Below are 17,500 nucleotides of genomic sequence, written 5' to 3' on the forward strand. Positions count from 1 at the left end.
TGTGGGGGTGGGTGGATGTGAGGGGGTGGGTAGATGTGAGGGGGTGGGTGGATGTGTGGGGGTGGGTGGATGTGAGGGGGTGGTTGGATGTGTGGGGGTGGGTGGATGTGAGGGGGTGGGTGGATGTGAGGTTGTGGGTGGATCAGTGGGGGGTGTGTGCGTGGGTGGATGTGGGGGTGGGTGATGTGGGGGGGGTGCAAGTGAATCATTCACAGAATCAGTTATTCTGTTTGTTGAGATCTGAACGTGTCCTGGGTGTAAATGTGTTTCCACCACATGCAGACAGACGACAGACAACCATGTCAAGACAGCAACCAGAGTAGTCACACAAGGTCATATGCAAACACACACACACACACACGCACAGGGAATACAGAACCAAGGGCATGTCAATATTTTCTAATCCAAACAGGGTTTCACTATGAAGTTTAACTCAGCTAAAAATTCTGGCCCGGGTGGATGTTCTTCAAACTGAAAGTCAAATGTAATATTGATAGAAGATGAAATCGATGAAAAATATGAGGTTTCAAAATATGAGGGTTTAAATATATATGAAAATATGAGTGTTCAAATACTTATGAAAATGTGTTGGTAGGAAATCTTTTTTCTGTGCCAAATCTTCCTTTCGACCCCCCTCTCCTCCGTTCTTCTCTCTCATTCTCTTTCTCTCTGCAGGACATGACGATCGCGGCGGCCTGCGCTCCGCCTGGAGGGGGCCGTAACCCAGTGACCCCTCGTTTCATCCGCCACTTCAGCATGTTGTGTCTGCCCACTCCCTCCGAACACAGCCTCAAACAGATCTTCAATGTGGGTAACCCCTGACCTCTGACATCTAAACCCTGCCCTAAGAGCACAGTCTCAAACAGATCTTCAAGGTCAAGACTTAACCTCCAACCTCGGTTCCTAACCCTAATATGAACTTTTAACCCCCTGTCTCCAAACCCTCTTGTCTCTTCTCTCCTCATGTCCTCTCCCTCACAGCCCCTTAACACGCTGTGGTAGTTTAATTACAGATCAACCATCCTCATGTCCTCTCCCTCACAGCCCCTTAACAAGCTGTGGTAGTTTAATTACAGATCAACCATCCTCATGTCCTCTCCCTCACAGCCCCTTAACAAGCTGTGGTAGTTTAATTACAGATCAACCATCCTCATGTCCTCTCCCTCACAGCCCCTTAACAAGCTGTGGTAGTTTAATTACAGATCAACCATCCTCATGTCTTCTCCCTCACAGCCCCTTAACAAGCTGTGGTAGTTTAATTACAGATCGACCATCGTCATGGCCTCTCCCTCACAGCCCCTTAACAAGCTGTGGTAGTTTAATTACAGATCGACCATCGTCATGTCCTCTCCCTCACAGCCCCTTAACAAGCTGTGGTAGTTTAATTACAGATCGACCATCGTCATGTCCTCTCCCTCACAGCCCCTTAACAAGCTGTGGTAGTTTAATTACAGATCGACCATCGTCATGTCCTCTCCCTCACAGCCCCTTAACAAGCTGTGGTAGTTTAATTACAGATCAACCATCCTCATGTCCTCTCCCTCACAGCCCCTTAACAAGCTGTGGTAGTTTAATTACAGATCAACCATCCTCATGTCCTCTCCCTCACAGCCCCTTAATTAATTACAGATCAACCATCCTCATGTCCTCTCCCTCACAGCCCCTTAACAAGCTGTGGTAGTTTAATTACAGATCAACCATCCTCATGTCTTCTCCCTCACAGCCCCTTAACAAGCTGTGGTAGTTTAATTACAGATCAACCATCCTCATGTCCTCTCCCTCACAGCCCCTTAACAAGCTGTGGTAGTTTAATTACAGATCAACCATCCTCATGTCTTCTCCCTCACAGCCCCTTAACAAGCTGTGGTAGTTTAATTACAGATCAACCATCCTCATGTCCTCTCCCTCACAGCCCCTTAACAAGCTGTGGTAGTTTAATTACAGATCAACCATCCTCATGTCTTCTCCTCACAGCCCCTTAACAAGCTGTGGTAGTTTAATTACAGATCAACCATCCTCATGTCCTCTCCCTCACAGCCCCTTAACAAGCTGTGGTAGTTTAATTACAGATCGACCATCCTCATGTCCTCTCCTCACAGCCCCTTAACAAGCTGTGGTAGTTTAATTACAGATCAACCATCCTCATGTCCTCTCCTCACAGCCCCTTAACAAGCTGTGGTAGTTTAATTACAGATCAACCATCCTCATGTCCTCTCCCTCACAGCCCCTTAACAAGCTGTGGTAGTTTAATTACAGATCAACCATCCTCATGTCCTCTCCCTCACAGCCCCTTAACAAGCTGTGGTAGTTTAATTACAGATCAACCATCCTCATGTCCTCTCACTCACAGCCCCTTAACAAGCTGTGGTAGTTTAATTACAGATCGACCATCGTCATGTCCTCTCCCTCACAGCCCCTTAATTAATTACAGATCAACCATCCTCATGTCCTCTCCCTCACAGCCCCTTAACAAGCTGTGGTAGTTTAATTACAGATCGACCATCGTCATGTCCTCTCCCTCACAGCCCCTTAACAAGCTGTGGTAGTTTAATTACAGATCGACCATCGTCATGTCCTCTCCCTCACAGCCCCTTAACAAGCTGTGGTAGTTTAATTACAGATCGACCATCGTCATGTCCTCTCCCTCACAGCCCCTTAACAAGCTGTGGTAGTTTAATTACAGATCAACCATCCTCATGTCTTCTCCCTCACAGCCCCTTAACAAGCTGTGGTAGTTTAATTACAGATCAACCATCCTCATGTCCTCTCCCTCACAGCCCCTTAACAAGCTGTGGTAGTTTAATTACAGATCAACCATCCTCATGTCCTCTCCCTCACAGCCCCTTAATTAATTACAGATCAACTATCCTCACACATGTTTTTCTATCCTCGTTTGGACCTATAATTGATTTACATTCAAAATCCTGTTTTCCTTAACCCCCTAAACCTTAACCCAAACCCTACACCTATCTCCTAAACCTAACCACTAACCTTAACCCAAAACCTACATCTATTTCCTAAACCTAACCCCTAACCTCAACCCAAACCCTACACCTATCTCCTAAACCTAACCCCTAACCTTAACCCAAACCCTACACCTATCTCCTAAACCTAACCCCTAACCTTAACCCAAACCCTACACCTATCTCCTAAACCTAACCCCTAACCTTAACCCAAACCCTACACCTATCTCCTAAACCTAACCACTAACCTTAACCCAAACCCTACACCTATCTCCTAAACCTAACCCCTAACCTTAACCCAAACCCTACACCTATCTCCTAAACCTAACCCCTAACCTTAACCCAAACCCTACACCTATCTCCTAAACCTAACCACTAACCTTAACCCAAACCCTACACCTATCTCCTAAACCTAACCCCTAACCTTAACCCAAACCCTACACCTATCTCCTAAACCTAACCACTAATGCCTTTCCCTAACCCTAATTCTAACTCTTTTTCTAACCCTAATTCTAACCCTAATTCTAACCCTAATTCTAAACCTAAACTTAACCCCTAATCTTAAAATGAACTTTGTCCTCATCGGGATGTGGGAAATGTCCCCACAAGGGAGAATTTGCCTTGTTTTACTATCCTTGTGGGGACTTTTGTGGGATTCAGAACAACAAGACCACACACACGCACGCACGCACGCCGCCCGCACGCACGCACGCACGCACGCACGCACGCACGCACGCACACACACACACACACACACACACACACACACACACACACACACACACACACACACACACACACACACACATCACGTGTGTCTTGAGTCTGCCCTCTCTCCTCAAGGGCATATTCAAGCACACACACCCTCAAGCCCACGTACGCTTAACTCTCTCTGTTGAAACGGTCTCTCCCCCTCCAGGCCATCCTCAGTGGTTTCCTCAGTGAGTTCCCCCAGGCGGTGAGGTCTTCAGCAGGCAGCATCGTAGACGCAGCAGTAGAGATCTACCACCGCATGTCTGTGGACCTCCTGCCTACACCAGCCAAGTCCCACTATGTCTTCAACCTCAGGGACCTCTCCAAGTGTGTCCAGGGTGAGACACACACACACACACACACACACACACACACACACACACACACACACACACACACACACACACACACACACACACACACACACACACACACACACACACACACACACACACACACACTACGTCTTCACCCTCAGGGACCTCGCCAAGTGTGTCCAGGGTGAGAAAGTTTTGTCTTGTCTTTTTCATTTGTAAGTTATTAAAGTAGCTGATGGACTGAGATGCTCTTGGTTGTAGCCTGAAGTCCAGACAGAGACAGTACCAGTCCTCTACCCAGCAGCCTCACAACCATCATCAGAGCAGAGAGGCCTGAGTTGAAGTGACTACTGCTCCCTGACCCCCGCTAGGGAGTCACCATGCAGAACACACACACACATACACACACACACACCAGCGAGCGTAAACACACACACATACACCCACATACACACACCAGCATTAATACTTACCCAAGGCGAATAAGGCCAACCCAGCCCCCATTCTTACTGAGGGCGAGCGTGGTCACATTAATGCCCTCAACTTTCTAACAAGACTTGAACATGGATCCTCTGGTGTGTCCGACCCATCATATCTCCTAAAGCTTCCCTGGTGTTGCATAACATTGATAACAACAGGGATGTCCGACCCATCATATCTCCTAAAGCATCCCTGGCGTTGCATAACATTGATAACAACAGGGATGTCCGACCCATCATATCTCCTAAAGCATCCCTGGCGTTGCATAACATTGATAACAACAGGGATGTCCGACCCATCATATCCCCTAAAGCATCCCTGGCGTTGCATAACATTGATAACAACAGGGATGTCCGACCCATCATATCTCCTAAAGCATCCCTGGCGTTGCATAACATTGATAACAACAGGGATGTCCGACCCATCATATCCCCTAAAGCATCCCTGGCGTTGCATAACATTGATAACAACAGGGATGTCCGACCCATCATATCCCCTAAAGCATCCCTGGCGTTGCATAACATTGATAACAACAGGGATGTCCGACCCATCATATCCCCTAAAGCATCCCTGGCGTTGCATAACATTGATAACAACAGGGATGTCCGACCCATCATATCCCCTAAAGCATCCCTGGCGTTGCATAACATTGATAACAACAGGGATGTCCGACCCATCATATCCCCTAAAGCATCCCTGGCGTTGCATAACATTGATAACAACAGGGATGTCCGACCCATCATATCTCCTAAAGCTTCCCTGGCGTTGCATAACATTGATAACAACAGGGATGTCCGACCCATCATATCTCCTAAAGCATCCCTGGCGTTGCATAACATTGATAACAACAGGGATGTCTGACCCATCATATCTCCTAAAGCATCCCTGGCGTTGCATAACATTGATAACAACAGGGATGTCCGACCCATCATATCTCCTAAAGCTTCCCTGGCGTTGCATAACATTGATAACAACAGGGATGTCCGACCCATCATATCTCCTAAAGCATCCCTGGCGTTGCATAACATTGATAACAACAGGGATGTCCGACCCATCATATCTCCTAAAGCTTCCCTGGCGTTGCATAACATTGATAACAACAGGGATGTCCGACCCATCATATCCCCTAAAGCATCCCTGGCGTTGCATAACATTGATAACAACAGGGATGTCCGACCCATCATATCCCCTAAAGCATCCCTGGCGTTGCATAACATTGATAACAACAGGGATGTCCGACCCATCATATCCCCTAAAGCATCCCTGGCGTTGCATAACATTGATAACAACAGGGATGTCCGACCCATCATATCCCCTAAAGCATCCCTGGCGTTGCATAACATTGATAACAACAGGGATGTCCGACCCATCATATCTCCTAAAGCTTCCCTGGCGTTGCATAACATTGATAACAACAGGGATGTCCGACCCATCATATCTCCTAAAGCTTCCCTGGCGTTGCATAACATTGATAACAACAGGATTGTGTCAACAGCAGATATTAGACTTTTCTTTACTTCTTCATGTGTTAAGGTTGCAGGGTGAGAACCACCAAGTTGAATCATGTTTTATTATTCTCTGGTCGTAAATAAATCATGTTAAATCCATCTAACCCTCCCTGCCTTTTTACCTCTCTCTCCCCCTTCACCTTCCTCCCTCCCCCTCTCCTCCCTGCCTCCCTCTCCCCTCTCCTCCCTGCCTCCCTCTCCCCTCTCCTCCCTGCCTCCCACTCCCTCTCCCCTCTCCTCCCTGCCTCCCACTCCCTCTCCCCTCTCCTCCCTGCCTCCCACTCCCTCTCATCTCTCCTCCCTCCACCTCTCTCCCTCCCTTCACCCCCCCCCTCTCTCCCTCCCTTCACCTCCCTCCTCATTCTCTCTCCATCTCCCTCCCTGCCTCTTTACCTCTCTCTTCCCTTCACCTCCCCTCCCCCACTCCCTCTCCCCCTCCTCCCTCCATCTCTCTCTCTCTCCACCCTCTCTCTCATTTTCTCTATCCCTCCCTGCCTCTTTACTTTCCTCCCTCCCCCACTCCCTCTCTTCCCCCTCCTCCCTCCATCTCTATCCCTCCACCTCTCTCTCTCATTTTTCTCTCCCTCCCTGCCTCTTTTACTTTCCTCCCTCCCCCGCTCCCTCTCGTCCCCCTCCTCCCTCCCTACTCCCCCCCCCTCCTCCCTCCCTCCCTCCCTCCTCTCACCTCTCTCTCTCTTTCTCCCTCCCTCCCTCTGTCTGTCTGTCCTCCAGGTATGTTGCAGTGTGAGCCAGGCACGGTGAGGGATCAGAATGGGATATTCCGTCTGTTCTGTCACGAGTGTCAGAGAGTGTTCCACGACCGCCTCATCAACAACGAAGACAAAACCTACTTCAACACCATCGTCTCTGAGATGGCCAGTAAGAACATAACACAGAGTGTAATAGAACCTAGACACTCAGTAAGAACATAACACAGAGTTTAATAGAACCTAGACGGCCAGTAAGAACATAACACAGAGTTTAATAGAACCTAGATATAGTTGGCCAGTAAGAACATAACACAGAGTTTAATAGAACCTAGACGGCCAGTAAGAACATAACACAGAGTGTAATAGAACCTAGATATAGTTGGCCAGTAAGAACATAACACAGAGTGTAATAGAACCTAGATGGCTAGTTTGAACTTTGAGTTTTGCCTCTCACTAAGCTGTGTTTTGACATATTAAGTTTGAAAGCCATTTTATTGTCCTTATCTAAAACGTCCCACAATTGTTGAGCTATGAATAGCAACTCTTTAAATATATTTCCATTCTTCTTCTTTCAGGCAAATATTTTGGCTTCAATTTAGAACCCAATTACTTTGTGACCAAACCCATCATATTTGGAGATTTCATCAAGGTAAAATGCGCTATAAGCCTATAAATCCAATCAATTTCCCAGGTGCTCAAAGCGCTTAACATTTACGGCATCCATCTATCTATCTCGCAATCCTTCCTGTCACCCCCCTCCCCCCATCTCTCATCTCTCCCTCCTCCTTTCCCTCCCTCCCTCTCCTCTAGGTGGGTGCAGAGAAGGCAGATCGTCTGTATGAGGACCTAACAGAGCCAGATAAGATCAGGGCTGTGCTCCAGGACTACCTGGATGACTACAACATGACCTTCTCCAAGGAGACCAAGCTGGTGTTCTTCCAGGACGCTGTAGAACACGTCTCCAGGTCATTTTACACTCGGAAACGGAGCCCTATTCCCTAATTAGTGCAGTGAATGCATTCGAAATTGCACCCTATTCCCTATATAGTGTACAGATGTTTTGTTCTAAATCGCACCCTATTCCCTATTTAGTGGACTGATTAGCATCCTTAACAACACTCTATTCCCTATTTAGTGAACTGATTAGCATACTTAATGACACCCTATTCCCTATTTAGTGAACTGATTAGCATACTTAATGACACCCTATTCCCTATTTAGTGGACTGATTAGCATCCTTAACAACACTCTATTCCCTATTTAGTGAACTGATTAGCATCCTTAACAACACTCTATTCCCTATTTAGTGAACTGATTAGCATACTTAATGACACCCTATTCCCTATTTAGTGAACTGATTAGCATACTTAATGACACCCTATTCCCTATTTAGTGGACTGATTAGCATCCTTAACAACACTCTATTCCCTATTTAGTGGACTGATTAGCATCCTTAACAACACTATTCCCTATTTAGTGAACTGATTAGCATACTTAATGACACCCTATTCCCTATTTAGTGGACTGATTAGCATCCTTAACAACACTCTATTCCCTATTTAGTGAACTGATTAGCATACTTAATGACACCCTATTCCCTATTTAGTGGACTGATTAGCATCCTTAACAACACTCTATTCCCTATTTAGTGAACTGATTAGCATCCTTAATGAACACTCTATTCCCTATTTAGTGAACTGATTAGCATACTTAATGACACTCTATTCCCTATTTAGTGAACTGATTAGCATCCTTAACAACACTCTATTCCTATTTAGTGAACTGATTAGCATACTTAATGACACCCTATTCCCTATTTAGTGGACTGATTAGCATCCTTAACAACACTCTATTCCCTATTTAGTGGACTGATTAGCATCCTTAACAACACTCTATTCCCTATTTAGTGAACTGATTAGCATACTTAATGACACCCTATTCCCTATTTAGTGGACTGATTAGCATCCTTAATGACACCCTATTCCCTATTTAGTGGACTGATTAGCATCCTTAACAACACTCTATTCCCTATTTAGTGAACTGATTATACTTAATGACACCCTATTCCCTATTTAGTGAACTGATTAGCATACTTAATGACATATTCCCTATTTAGTGAACTGATTAGCATCCTTAACAACACTCTATTCCCTATTTAGTGAACTGATTAGCATACTTAATGACACCCTATTCCCTATTTAGTGAACTGATTAGCATCCTTAATGACACCCTATTCCCTATTTAGTGAACTGATTAGCATCCTTAACAACACTCTATTCCCTATTTAGTGAACTGATTAGCATACTTAATGACACCCTATTCCCTATTTAGTGGACTGATTAGCATCCTTAATGACACTCTATTCCCTATTTAGTGAACTGATTAGCATCCTTAATGACACCTATTCCCTATTTAGTGAACTGATTAGCATACTTAATGACACTCTATTCCCTATTTAGTGAACTGATTAGCATCCTTAACAACACTCTATTCCCTATTTAGTGAACTGATTAGCATACTTAATGACACCCTATTCCCTATTTAGTGGACTGATTAGCATCCTTAACAACACTCTATTCCCTATTTAGTGAACTGATTAGCATCCTTAATGACACCTATTCCCTATTTAGTGAACTGATTAGCATCCTTAATGACACTCTATTCCCTATTTAGTGAACTGATTAGCATCCTTAACAACACTCTATTCCCTATTTAGTGAACTGATTAGCATCCTTAACAACACCCTATTCCCTATTTAGTGAACTGATTAGCATACTTAATGACACCCTATTCCCTATTTAGTGAACTGATTAGCATCCTTAACAACACTCTATTCCCTATTTAGTGGACTGATTAGCATCCTTAATGACACTCTATTCCCTATTTAGTGGACTGATTAGCATCCTTAATGACACCCTATTCCCTATTTAGTGGACTGATTAGCATCCTTAATGACACCCTATTCCCTATTTAGTGGACTGATTAGCATCCTTAACAACACTCTATTCCCTATTTAGTGGACTGATTAGCATCCTTAATGACACCCTATTCCCTATTTAGTGAACTGATTAGCATACTTAATGACACTCTATTCCCTATTTAGTGGACTGATTAGCATCCTTAATGACACCCTATTCCCTATTTAGTGAACTGATTAGCATACTTAATGACACTCTATTCCCTATTTAGTGGACTGATTAGCATACTTAATGACACTCTATTCCCTATTTAGTGGACTGATTAGCATCCTTAACAACACTCTATTCCCTATTTAGTGAACTGATTAGCATACATAACAACACTCTATTCCCTATTTAGTGGACTGATTAGCATACTTAACAACACTCTATTCCCTATTTAGTGAACTGATTAGCATCCTTAACAACACTCTATTCCCTATTTAGTGAACTGATTAGCATACTTAATGACACTCTATTCCCTATTTAGTGGACTGATTAGCATCCTTAACAACACTCTATTCCCTATTTAGTGATACTTATTTTGTCCAGAACCCCATTAAGAGTTAGTTTTTGTTCTTGTGTTTTTGTAATGCTTCAATATGTTAAATTGCTTACTTCCTGACCCAGTCCTTCTGTTCCTATAGGATAGCGCGTATGATCCGCCAGGAGCGCGGTAACGCCCTATTGGTGGGCGTGGGGGGCACGGGGAAACAGTCACTGACGCGGCTGGCGGCCCACATGTGCGGCATGCGCTGCTTCCAGATAGAACTGAGCCGAGGATACAACTACGACAGCTTCCACGAAGACCTGAGACGACTGTTCAAGATGGCTGGGGTGGAGGGCAAGGACATGGTGTTCCTCTTTACTGACACACAGGTAGGGGAGGGCAAGGACATGGTGTTCCTCTTTACTGACACACAGGTAGGGGGGCAAGGACATGGTGTTCCTCTTCACTGACACACAGGTAGGGGGGCAAGGACATGGTGTTCCTCTTCACTGACACACAGGTAGGGGAGGGAAAGGGGGGGGAGAGGACATGGTGTTCCTCTTCACTGACACACAGGTAGGGGAGGTGAAGAGGGGGGAGAGGACATGGTGTTCCTCTTCACTGACACACAGGTAGGGGAGGGGAAGAGGGGGGCGAGGACATGGTGTTCCTCTTCACTGGCACACAGGTAGGGGAAGGGAAGTGGGGGGCGAGGAGGGGAGAGTTTGCAAGAACAGGTGTGTGTGCATGGAGGCCATGTGATGGGCAGACAGCAGGTCTATAAAGACTGTACCAGACAGTAGTATTTATGGAGACTATGTGATGGGCAGATAGCAGGTCTATAAAGACTGTACCAGACAGTAGTATTTATGGAGACTATGTGATGGGCAGATAGCAGGTCTATAAAGACTGTACCAGACAGTAGTATTTATGGAGACTATGTGATGGGCAGATAGCAGGTCTATAAAGACTGTACCAGACAGTAGTATTTATGGAGACTATGTGATGGGCAGATAGCAGGTCTATAAAGACTGTACCAGACAGTAGTATTTATGGAGACTATGTGATGGGCAGATAGCAGGTCTATAAAGACTGTACCAGACAGTAGTATTTATGGAGACTATGTGATGGGCAGATAGCAGGTCTATAAAGACTGTACCAGACAGCTAATGAAGTAGATATGGCCAGTGTTTATCTGTGACCATCTGCTTGCCAAACCATGCCACCTCTGTGACTCATCACCTCATTACCCCACTGAGCAGAAGCCGAGGCATTAGCCCTGGAAGCTATAGCTTCAGTCTTCAGTTCTCAGGCACGTTTCCATCCCCCCTCCATTGCATGTGTGTATTATTGTTCATCAGATCGTGGTGGAGGAGTTCCTAGAGGACATTAACAACATGTTGAACAGTGGAGAGGTGCCCAACCTGTTTGAGAAGGATGATCTGGAGCAGGTCCTGGCTGCCACACGGCCCAGAGCCAAGGAGGCCGGCATCAACGAGGGAAACCGAGACGAGGTACAGTAGAGTACACACTCACTCATAGAACACTCAATATAGAATTGTAATTACAGGGCTCCTCTGTAAAAGAGACCTTTACTCCCTGTCAAAATAAAGGTTTAAATATAATAAGTACATGTGTAATATTTATGTATGTACTGTCGTGTCTTTACTATGGATTCATTGATATGACATGTTATTTTATAAAATCAATTATCTGTAATTAATAATTACCTGATTAAACTAATCATGTAAATGTATTAACTAGGAAGTCGAGGCACCACGGAAGAATGTTTATAGAGCTGTTGTCTTCTGAATAAACTCTTAAAGACCTGGTAATCTTTTATATCAACCGCAGTCAATTATTAATCGTCACCTTATTCAGTCTCATCTGAACGTCGTAAAATGATTGGTTATCTTCACGAACCCTGGTTAACAAGTTGAATCAGCAATACAACATTTGGTTTAATTAGTTATTTACTAAATTCCCAAATAATCACACAGAATTACATCTACACAGAATGGATCATACATTGATTACTAATTATGTCATTCAAGAAAATGTCCCTAGCAGACGGAACAGATATGACGGCTGATTACACAAAGAAAGGGAGTTGGGTTTGAATGAAAGAGCGGGAAGACTGAGAAACAAAATAACTGGGTCTCTATCGGACCTTATGAAGCTATGTTATCGTAAAAACAGAATCTTGTACATTCTAAATAACCGCCCATTCGGAAAAGGAAAATGCAAGAATTATATTTTCTCTGAGCTGAGCTTCGATAGTTTGGTCGAAGATGGAAGGCTGGGTTGCCCAGCAGAGATCTCCCTTGTCCTTTGAGGAATATTTCTGGGCGGATACGTTGTAGTCTGTCGTCGTGTGGTAGAACAGATATGTTGTAGTCTGTCGTCGTGTGGTAGAACAGATACGTTGTAGTCTGTCGTCGTGTGGTAGAACAGATATGTTGTAGTCTGTCGTCGTGTGGTAGAACAGATACGTTGTAGTCGTGTGGTAGAACAGATATGTTGTAGTCTGTCGTCGTGTGGTAGAACAGATATGTTGTAGTCTGTCGTCGTGTGGTAGAACAGATACGTTGTAGTCTGTCGTCGTGTGGTAGAACAGATATGTTGTAGTCTGTCGTCGTGTGGTAGAACAGATACGTTGTAGTCTGTCGTCGTGTGGTAGAACAGATACGTTGTAGTCTGTTGTCGTGTGGTAGAACAGATATGTTGTAGTCTGTCGTCGTGTGGTAGAACAGATACGTTGTAGTCTGTCGTCGTGTGGTAGTCTGTCGTCGTGTGGTAGAACAGATACGTTGTAGTCTGTCGTCGTGTGGTAGAACAGATAGAACACGTTGTAGTCTGTCGTCGTGTGGTAGAACAGATACGTTGTAGTCTGTCGTCGTGTGGTAGAACAGATACGTTGTAGTCTGTCGTCGTGTGGTAGAACAGATACGTTGTAGTCTGTCGTCGTGTGGTAGAACAGATAGAGTCTGTCGTCGTGTGGTAGAACAGATACGTTGTAGTCTGTCGTCGTGTGGTAGAACAGATGCGTTGTAGTCTGTCGTCGTGTGGTAGAACAGATGCGTTGTAGTCTGTCGTCGTGTGGTAGAACAGATACGTTGTAGTCTGTCGTCGTGTGGTAGAACAGATACGTTGTAGTCTGTCGTCGTGTGGTAGAACAGATACGTTGTAGTCTGTCGTCGTGTGGTAGAACAGATACGTTGTAGTCTGGTAGAACAGATACGTTGTAGTCTGTCGTGTGGTAGAACAGACGTTGTAGTCTGTCGTCGTGTGGTAGAACAGATACGTTGTAGTCTGTCGTCGTGTGGTAGAACAGAGAGTCTGTCGTCGTGTGGTAGAACAGATACGTTGTAGTCTGTCGTCGTGTGGTAGAACAGATACGTTGTAGTCTGTGTGGTAGAACAGATCGTTGTAGTCTGTCGTCGTGTGGTAGAACAGATACGTTGTAGTCTGTCGTCGTGTGGTAGAACAGATACGTTGTAGTCTGTCGTCGTGTGGTAGAACAGATGCGTTGTAGTCTGTCGTCGTGTGGTAGAACACGTTGAGTCTGTACGTTGTAGATACGTTGTAGTCTGGTAGAACAGATGCGTTGTAGTCTGTCGTCGTGTGGTAGAACAGATGCGTTGTAGTCTGTCGTCGTGTGGTAGAACAGATACGTTGTAGTCTGTTGTCGTGTTGTAGAACAGATACGTTGTAGTCTGTCGTCGTGTGGTAGAACAGATACGTTGTAGTCTGTCGTCGTGTGGTAGAACAGATACGTTGTAGTCTGTCGTCGTGTGGTAGAACAGATACGTTGTAGTCTGTCGTCGTGTGGTAGAACAGATGCGTTGTAGTCTGTCGTCGTGTGGTAGAACAGATACGTTGTAGTCTGTCGTCGTGTGGTAGAACAGATACGTTGTAGTATCCTGTCATTCTGAAGAGATTGTCCGTCCTTTCCTAGCCCACGTTTACAGCTGCTGCTGATAACTCAACATCTAGGATGTATCACTTCGTCAGTGAATAAGAGTTCAAAGTTCATACCAAGTTGCCATACTAAGCTCATGCTATATTCCGGCTGGTGTATTCAAATTCATCCTTCCAGCATGGCGATCGCTACCTCTACGTTGAAATTCGCCCTTCTCAACCAATGGACATCAGTCCTCATGTCATCAGGAACACAATGTTAATTTTGTTTAGGTTGTAGTCATTCAACCATTCGCAACCAGAGCTCACGCTGAGGTTGGCTTAGTTCGCCGTGAATTGGGTCACAGGGTTTTTATAGTAATGTAGAATAGGGATTGCTTCATCGTTTCCAACCATTACATATTCACGTGGGGTGGCCACTGATTAAGCATATTTTACTGATGAAAACAATTCTCTCATTTTAAAAGCTAAAATGACATCTTTTCACAAATAGTTTCATATTTAAACATTTAAATTGCACAACAATTCCATGTGAATCTGATAACTATAATGTGTAAACTTCACAAGATACAGTTTATGTCGTCCTGTCATCAGATATAATGTCCCAGACAAAGAATATGATGTCAGATCAGTTGTTAAGTACCAACAGACACTTTCAACTGGTTGCATTACGCAAAGATTGTTCTTTTCCCCAACCTTTTGATGTTTCCATACTCTCTCTACGTTAACAACAGGGATTTCCAAGAGTCCATTCTGTAGAGTGGACAGAAAAAGGGGGAGATTTATGGGGGTCACAAACCTCCCCAACAGGGCAACGTCATGACAGTACCATTCATTAATATTTATACATGTATTTATCCAGCGAGCAATTATTCAAAACGTTATGTATGTATTGATGTATGTTCATATTTATTCATTCACGTTATGTATGTATTGATGTAGTTCATATTGAGCTGTTCATTCAAAACGTTATGTATGTATTGATGTATGTGTTCATATTGAGCTGTTCATTCCAGTAGGATTCAGTATAGTGTCTCGTGTCTTGTTAAGGTTCTATATGAAGTGTTGAGGCAGCAGCTATGTCCCAGCAGTAGTCTGTCAACAAGGCAGAGCAGCAGGCTCTGGACACCTCCAGAACTCTGACCCCTTCGCTTTAATTACACGGACTGTGGCCTCAGTCTAAACAACACTCAATTGATTTCCTCTCATGTGTTAGACGGTTTGAATTTGGCACTAGACTATACAGTGAGTCTGTTTGCATGAGTTCCTTTGTATGCGTTTGCTTGAATGCATTTCTATAGATGTGTGTGTGTCTCCCTGTGTGTGTCTCCCTGTGTGTGTCTGTAACATGTGTGTGTCTGTAACCTGTGTGTGTAACCTGTGTGTGTAACCTGTGTGTGTGTGTGTGTTAGGTGTTCCAGTTCTTCATCTCTCGGGTCAGAGAGAAGCTGCACATTGTGTTGTGTATGAGTCCTGTAGGAGATGCCTTCAGGTCCCGCTGTCGTATGTTCCCCTCTCTGGTCAACTGCTGCACCATCGACTGGTTTGTACAGGTCAGGACACTACGCTCTCTGTGGGTGTGGGATTGCCTCTCTCTATCTCTCTCTGTCTCTGTCTCTCTCTCTGTCTCTCTCCGTCTCTCTTTCTATCTCTCTCTGTCTGTCTCTCTCTCTGTCTCTCTCTGTCTCTGTGTGTGTGATTGCCTCTCTCCAACTCTGTCTCTCTGTCTCTCTGTCTCTGTGTGTGTGGGATTGTCTCTCTCCAACTCTGTCTCTCTGTCTCTCTCTCTCTGTCTCTGTGTGTGTGGGATTGTCTCTCTTTATCTCTGTCTCTGTCTCTCTCCCTCTCTCTCTCTCTCTGTCTCTGCGTGTGGGGGATTGCCTCTCTCTGTCTCTGTGTGTGTATTTCTGTCTAATTAGTGGATTGTCAAACACACACACACTCATTTACTTTCTGTAATGAGGAGTATGCTGTCACTGCGTGCTCTCAGGGTGAAACGCTCCTCTATTCATCTCCATCAGGAATGTGTGTCAGGCGCCCTGGTGTGTTGTGTCAGGCTCTGTGGGTGTGTGTAATGTCTGTGTGTGTGTGTGTGTGATGGATCACAGGGCGTGGGCTCGCCCCAGGTGTCCATTAGGGAAGCGCGCCCCTCTCTTCTATAGTTCCACCTCTTTTAATCTGCCTGTTTATTTTCATCATCCCTCCCTCTCTCCTCCACTCTCATCCCTCCATCAAGGTGACCCCCACTGAGAAGGAGCAGTCAGGTGCAGTCAGGGGTTTATTTAGTGAAGACTTTATTCTGTTTGTTTAAAAGGAGTCTCTGACCCTCTCTCTCTCTCTCTCTCTCTCTCTCTCTCTCTCTCTCTCTCTCTCTCTCTCTCTCTCTCTCTCTCTCTCTCTCTCTCTCTCTCTCTCTCTCTCTCTCTCTCTCTCTCTCTCTCTCTCTCTCTCTCTCTGTGTCACACCTCAGCTTTCTCACCTCCTCCTTCACTGCTGTTAGCTGTTCCATGGGTTCCTCTCCCTCCTCCTTCACCGATGTTAGCTGTACCATGTGTTCCTCTCCCTCCTCCTTCACTGATGTTAGCTGTTCCATGTGTTCCTCTCTCTCCTCCTTCACTGCTGTTAGCTGTACCATGTGTTCCTCTCTCTCCTCCTTCACTGCTGTTAGCTGTTCCATGTGTTCCTCTCTCTCCTCCTTCACTGCTGTTAGCTGTACCATGTGTTCCTTTCTCTCCTCCTTCACTGATGTTAGCTGTACCATGTGTTCCTTTCTCTCCTCCTTCACTGATGTTAGCTGTACCATGTGTTCCTCTCTCTCCTCCTTCACTGCTGTTAGCTGTACCATGTGTTCCTCTCTCTCCTCCTTCACTGCTGTTAGCTGTACCATGTGTTCCTCTCCCTCCTCCTTCACTGCTGTTAGCTGTACCATGTGTTCCTCTCTCTCCTCCTTCACTGCTGTTAGCTGTACCATGTGTTCCTCTCTCTCCTCCTTCACTGCTGTTAGCTGTACCATGTGTTCCTCTCTCTCCTCCTTCACTGCTGTTAGCTGTACCATGTGTTCCTCTCTCTCCTCCTTCACTGCTGTTAGCTGTACCATGTGTTCCTCTCTCTCCTCCTTCACTGCTGTTAGCTGTACCATGTGTTCCTCTCTCTCCTCCTTCACTGCTGTTAGCTGTACCATGTGTTCCTCTCCCTCCTCCTTCACTGCTGTTAGCTGGTCCATGTGTTCCTCTCCCTCCTCCTTCACTGCTGTTAGCTGGTCTGTGTTAATATAGCACTGTGCCAGGGGATGGTCTGTGTTAATATAGCACTGTGCCAGGGGATGGTCTGTGTTAATATAGCACTGTACCAGGGGATGGTCTGGTTAATATAGCACTGTACCAGGGGATGGTCTGTGTTAA

At 45.2% G+C, this 17,500-nt stretch overlaps 1 protein-coding gene across 1 annotated transcript in view; it reads left to right on the forward strand.

Moving 5' to 3' along the window:
• The window catches only part of LOC124023306 (dynein axonemal heavy chain 6-like), a gene marked incomplete at its 3' end in the record, with an annotated part of 130,705 nt that overhangs the window by 72,451 nt on the left and 40,754 nt on the right, over positions 1 to 17,500 (forward strand). The window contains 8 exon segments of the mRNA XM_046337817.1: positions 676 to 807; positions 3,883 to 4,054; positions 6,754 to 6,900; positions 7,307 to 7,380; positions 7,542 to 7,696; positions 10,336 to 10,567; positions 11,540 to 11,692; positions 15,512 to 15,652. Of these exon segments, the coding sequence (XP_046193773.1) occupies positions 676 to 807; positions 3,883 to 4,054; positions 6,754 to 6,900; positions 7,307 to 7,380; positions 7,542 to 7,696; positions 10,336 to 10,567; positions 11,540 to 11,692; positions 15,512 to 15,652 (1,206 nt within the window).

Source organism: Oncorhynchus gorbuscha, unplaced genomic scaffold (assembly GCF_021184085.1).
Source record: "Oncorhynchus gorbuscha isolate QuinsamMale2020 ecotype Even-year unplaced genomic scaffold, OgorEven_v1.0 Un_scaffold_1580, whole genome shotgun sequence".
Classification (NCBI taxonomy): domain Eukaryota; kingdom Metazoa; phylum Chordata; class Actinopteri; order Salmoniformes; family Salmonidae; genus Oncorhynchus; species Oncorhynchus gorbuscha.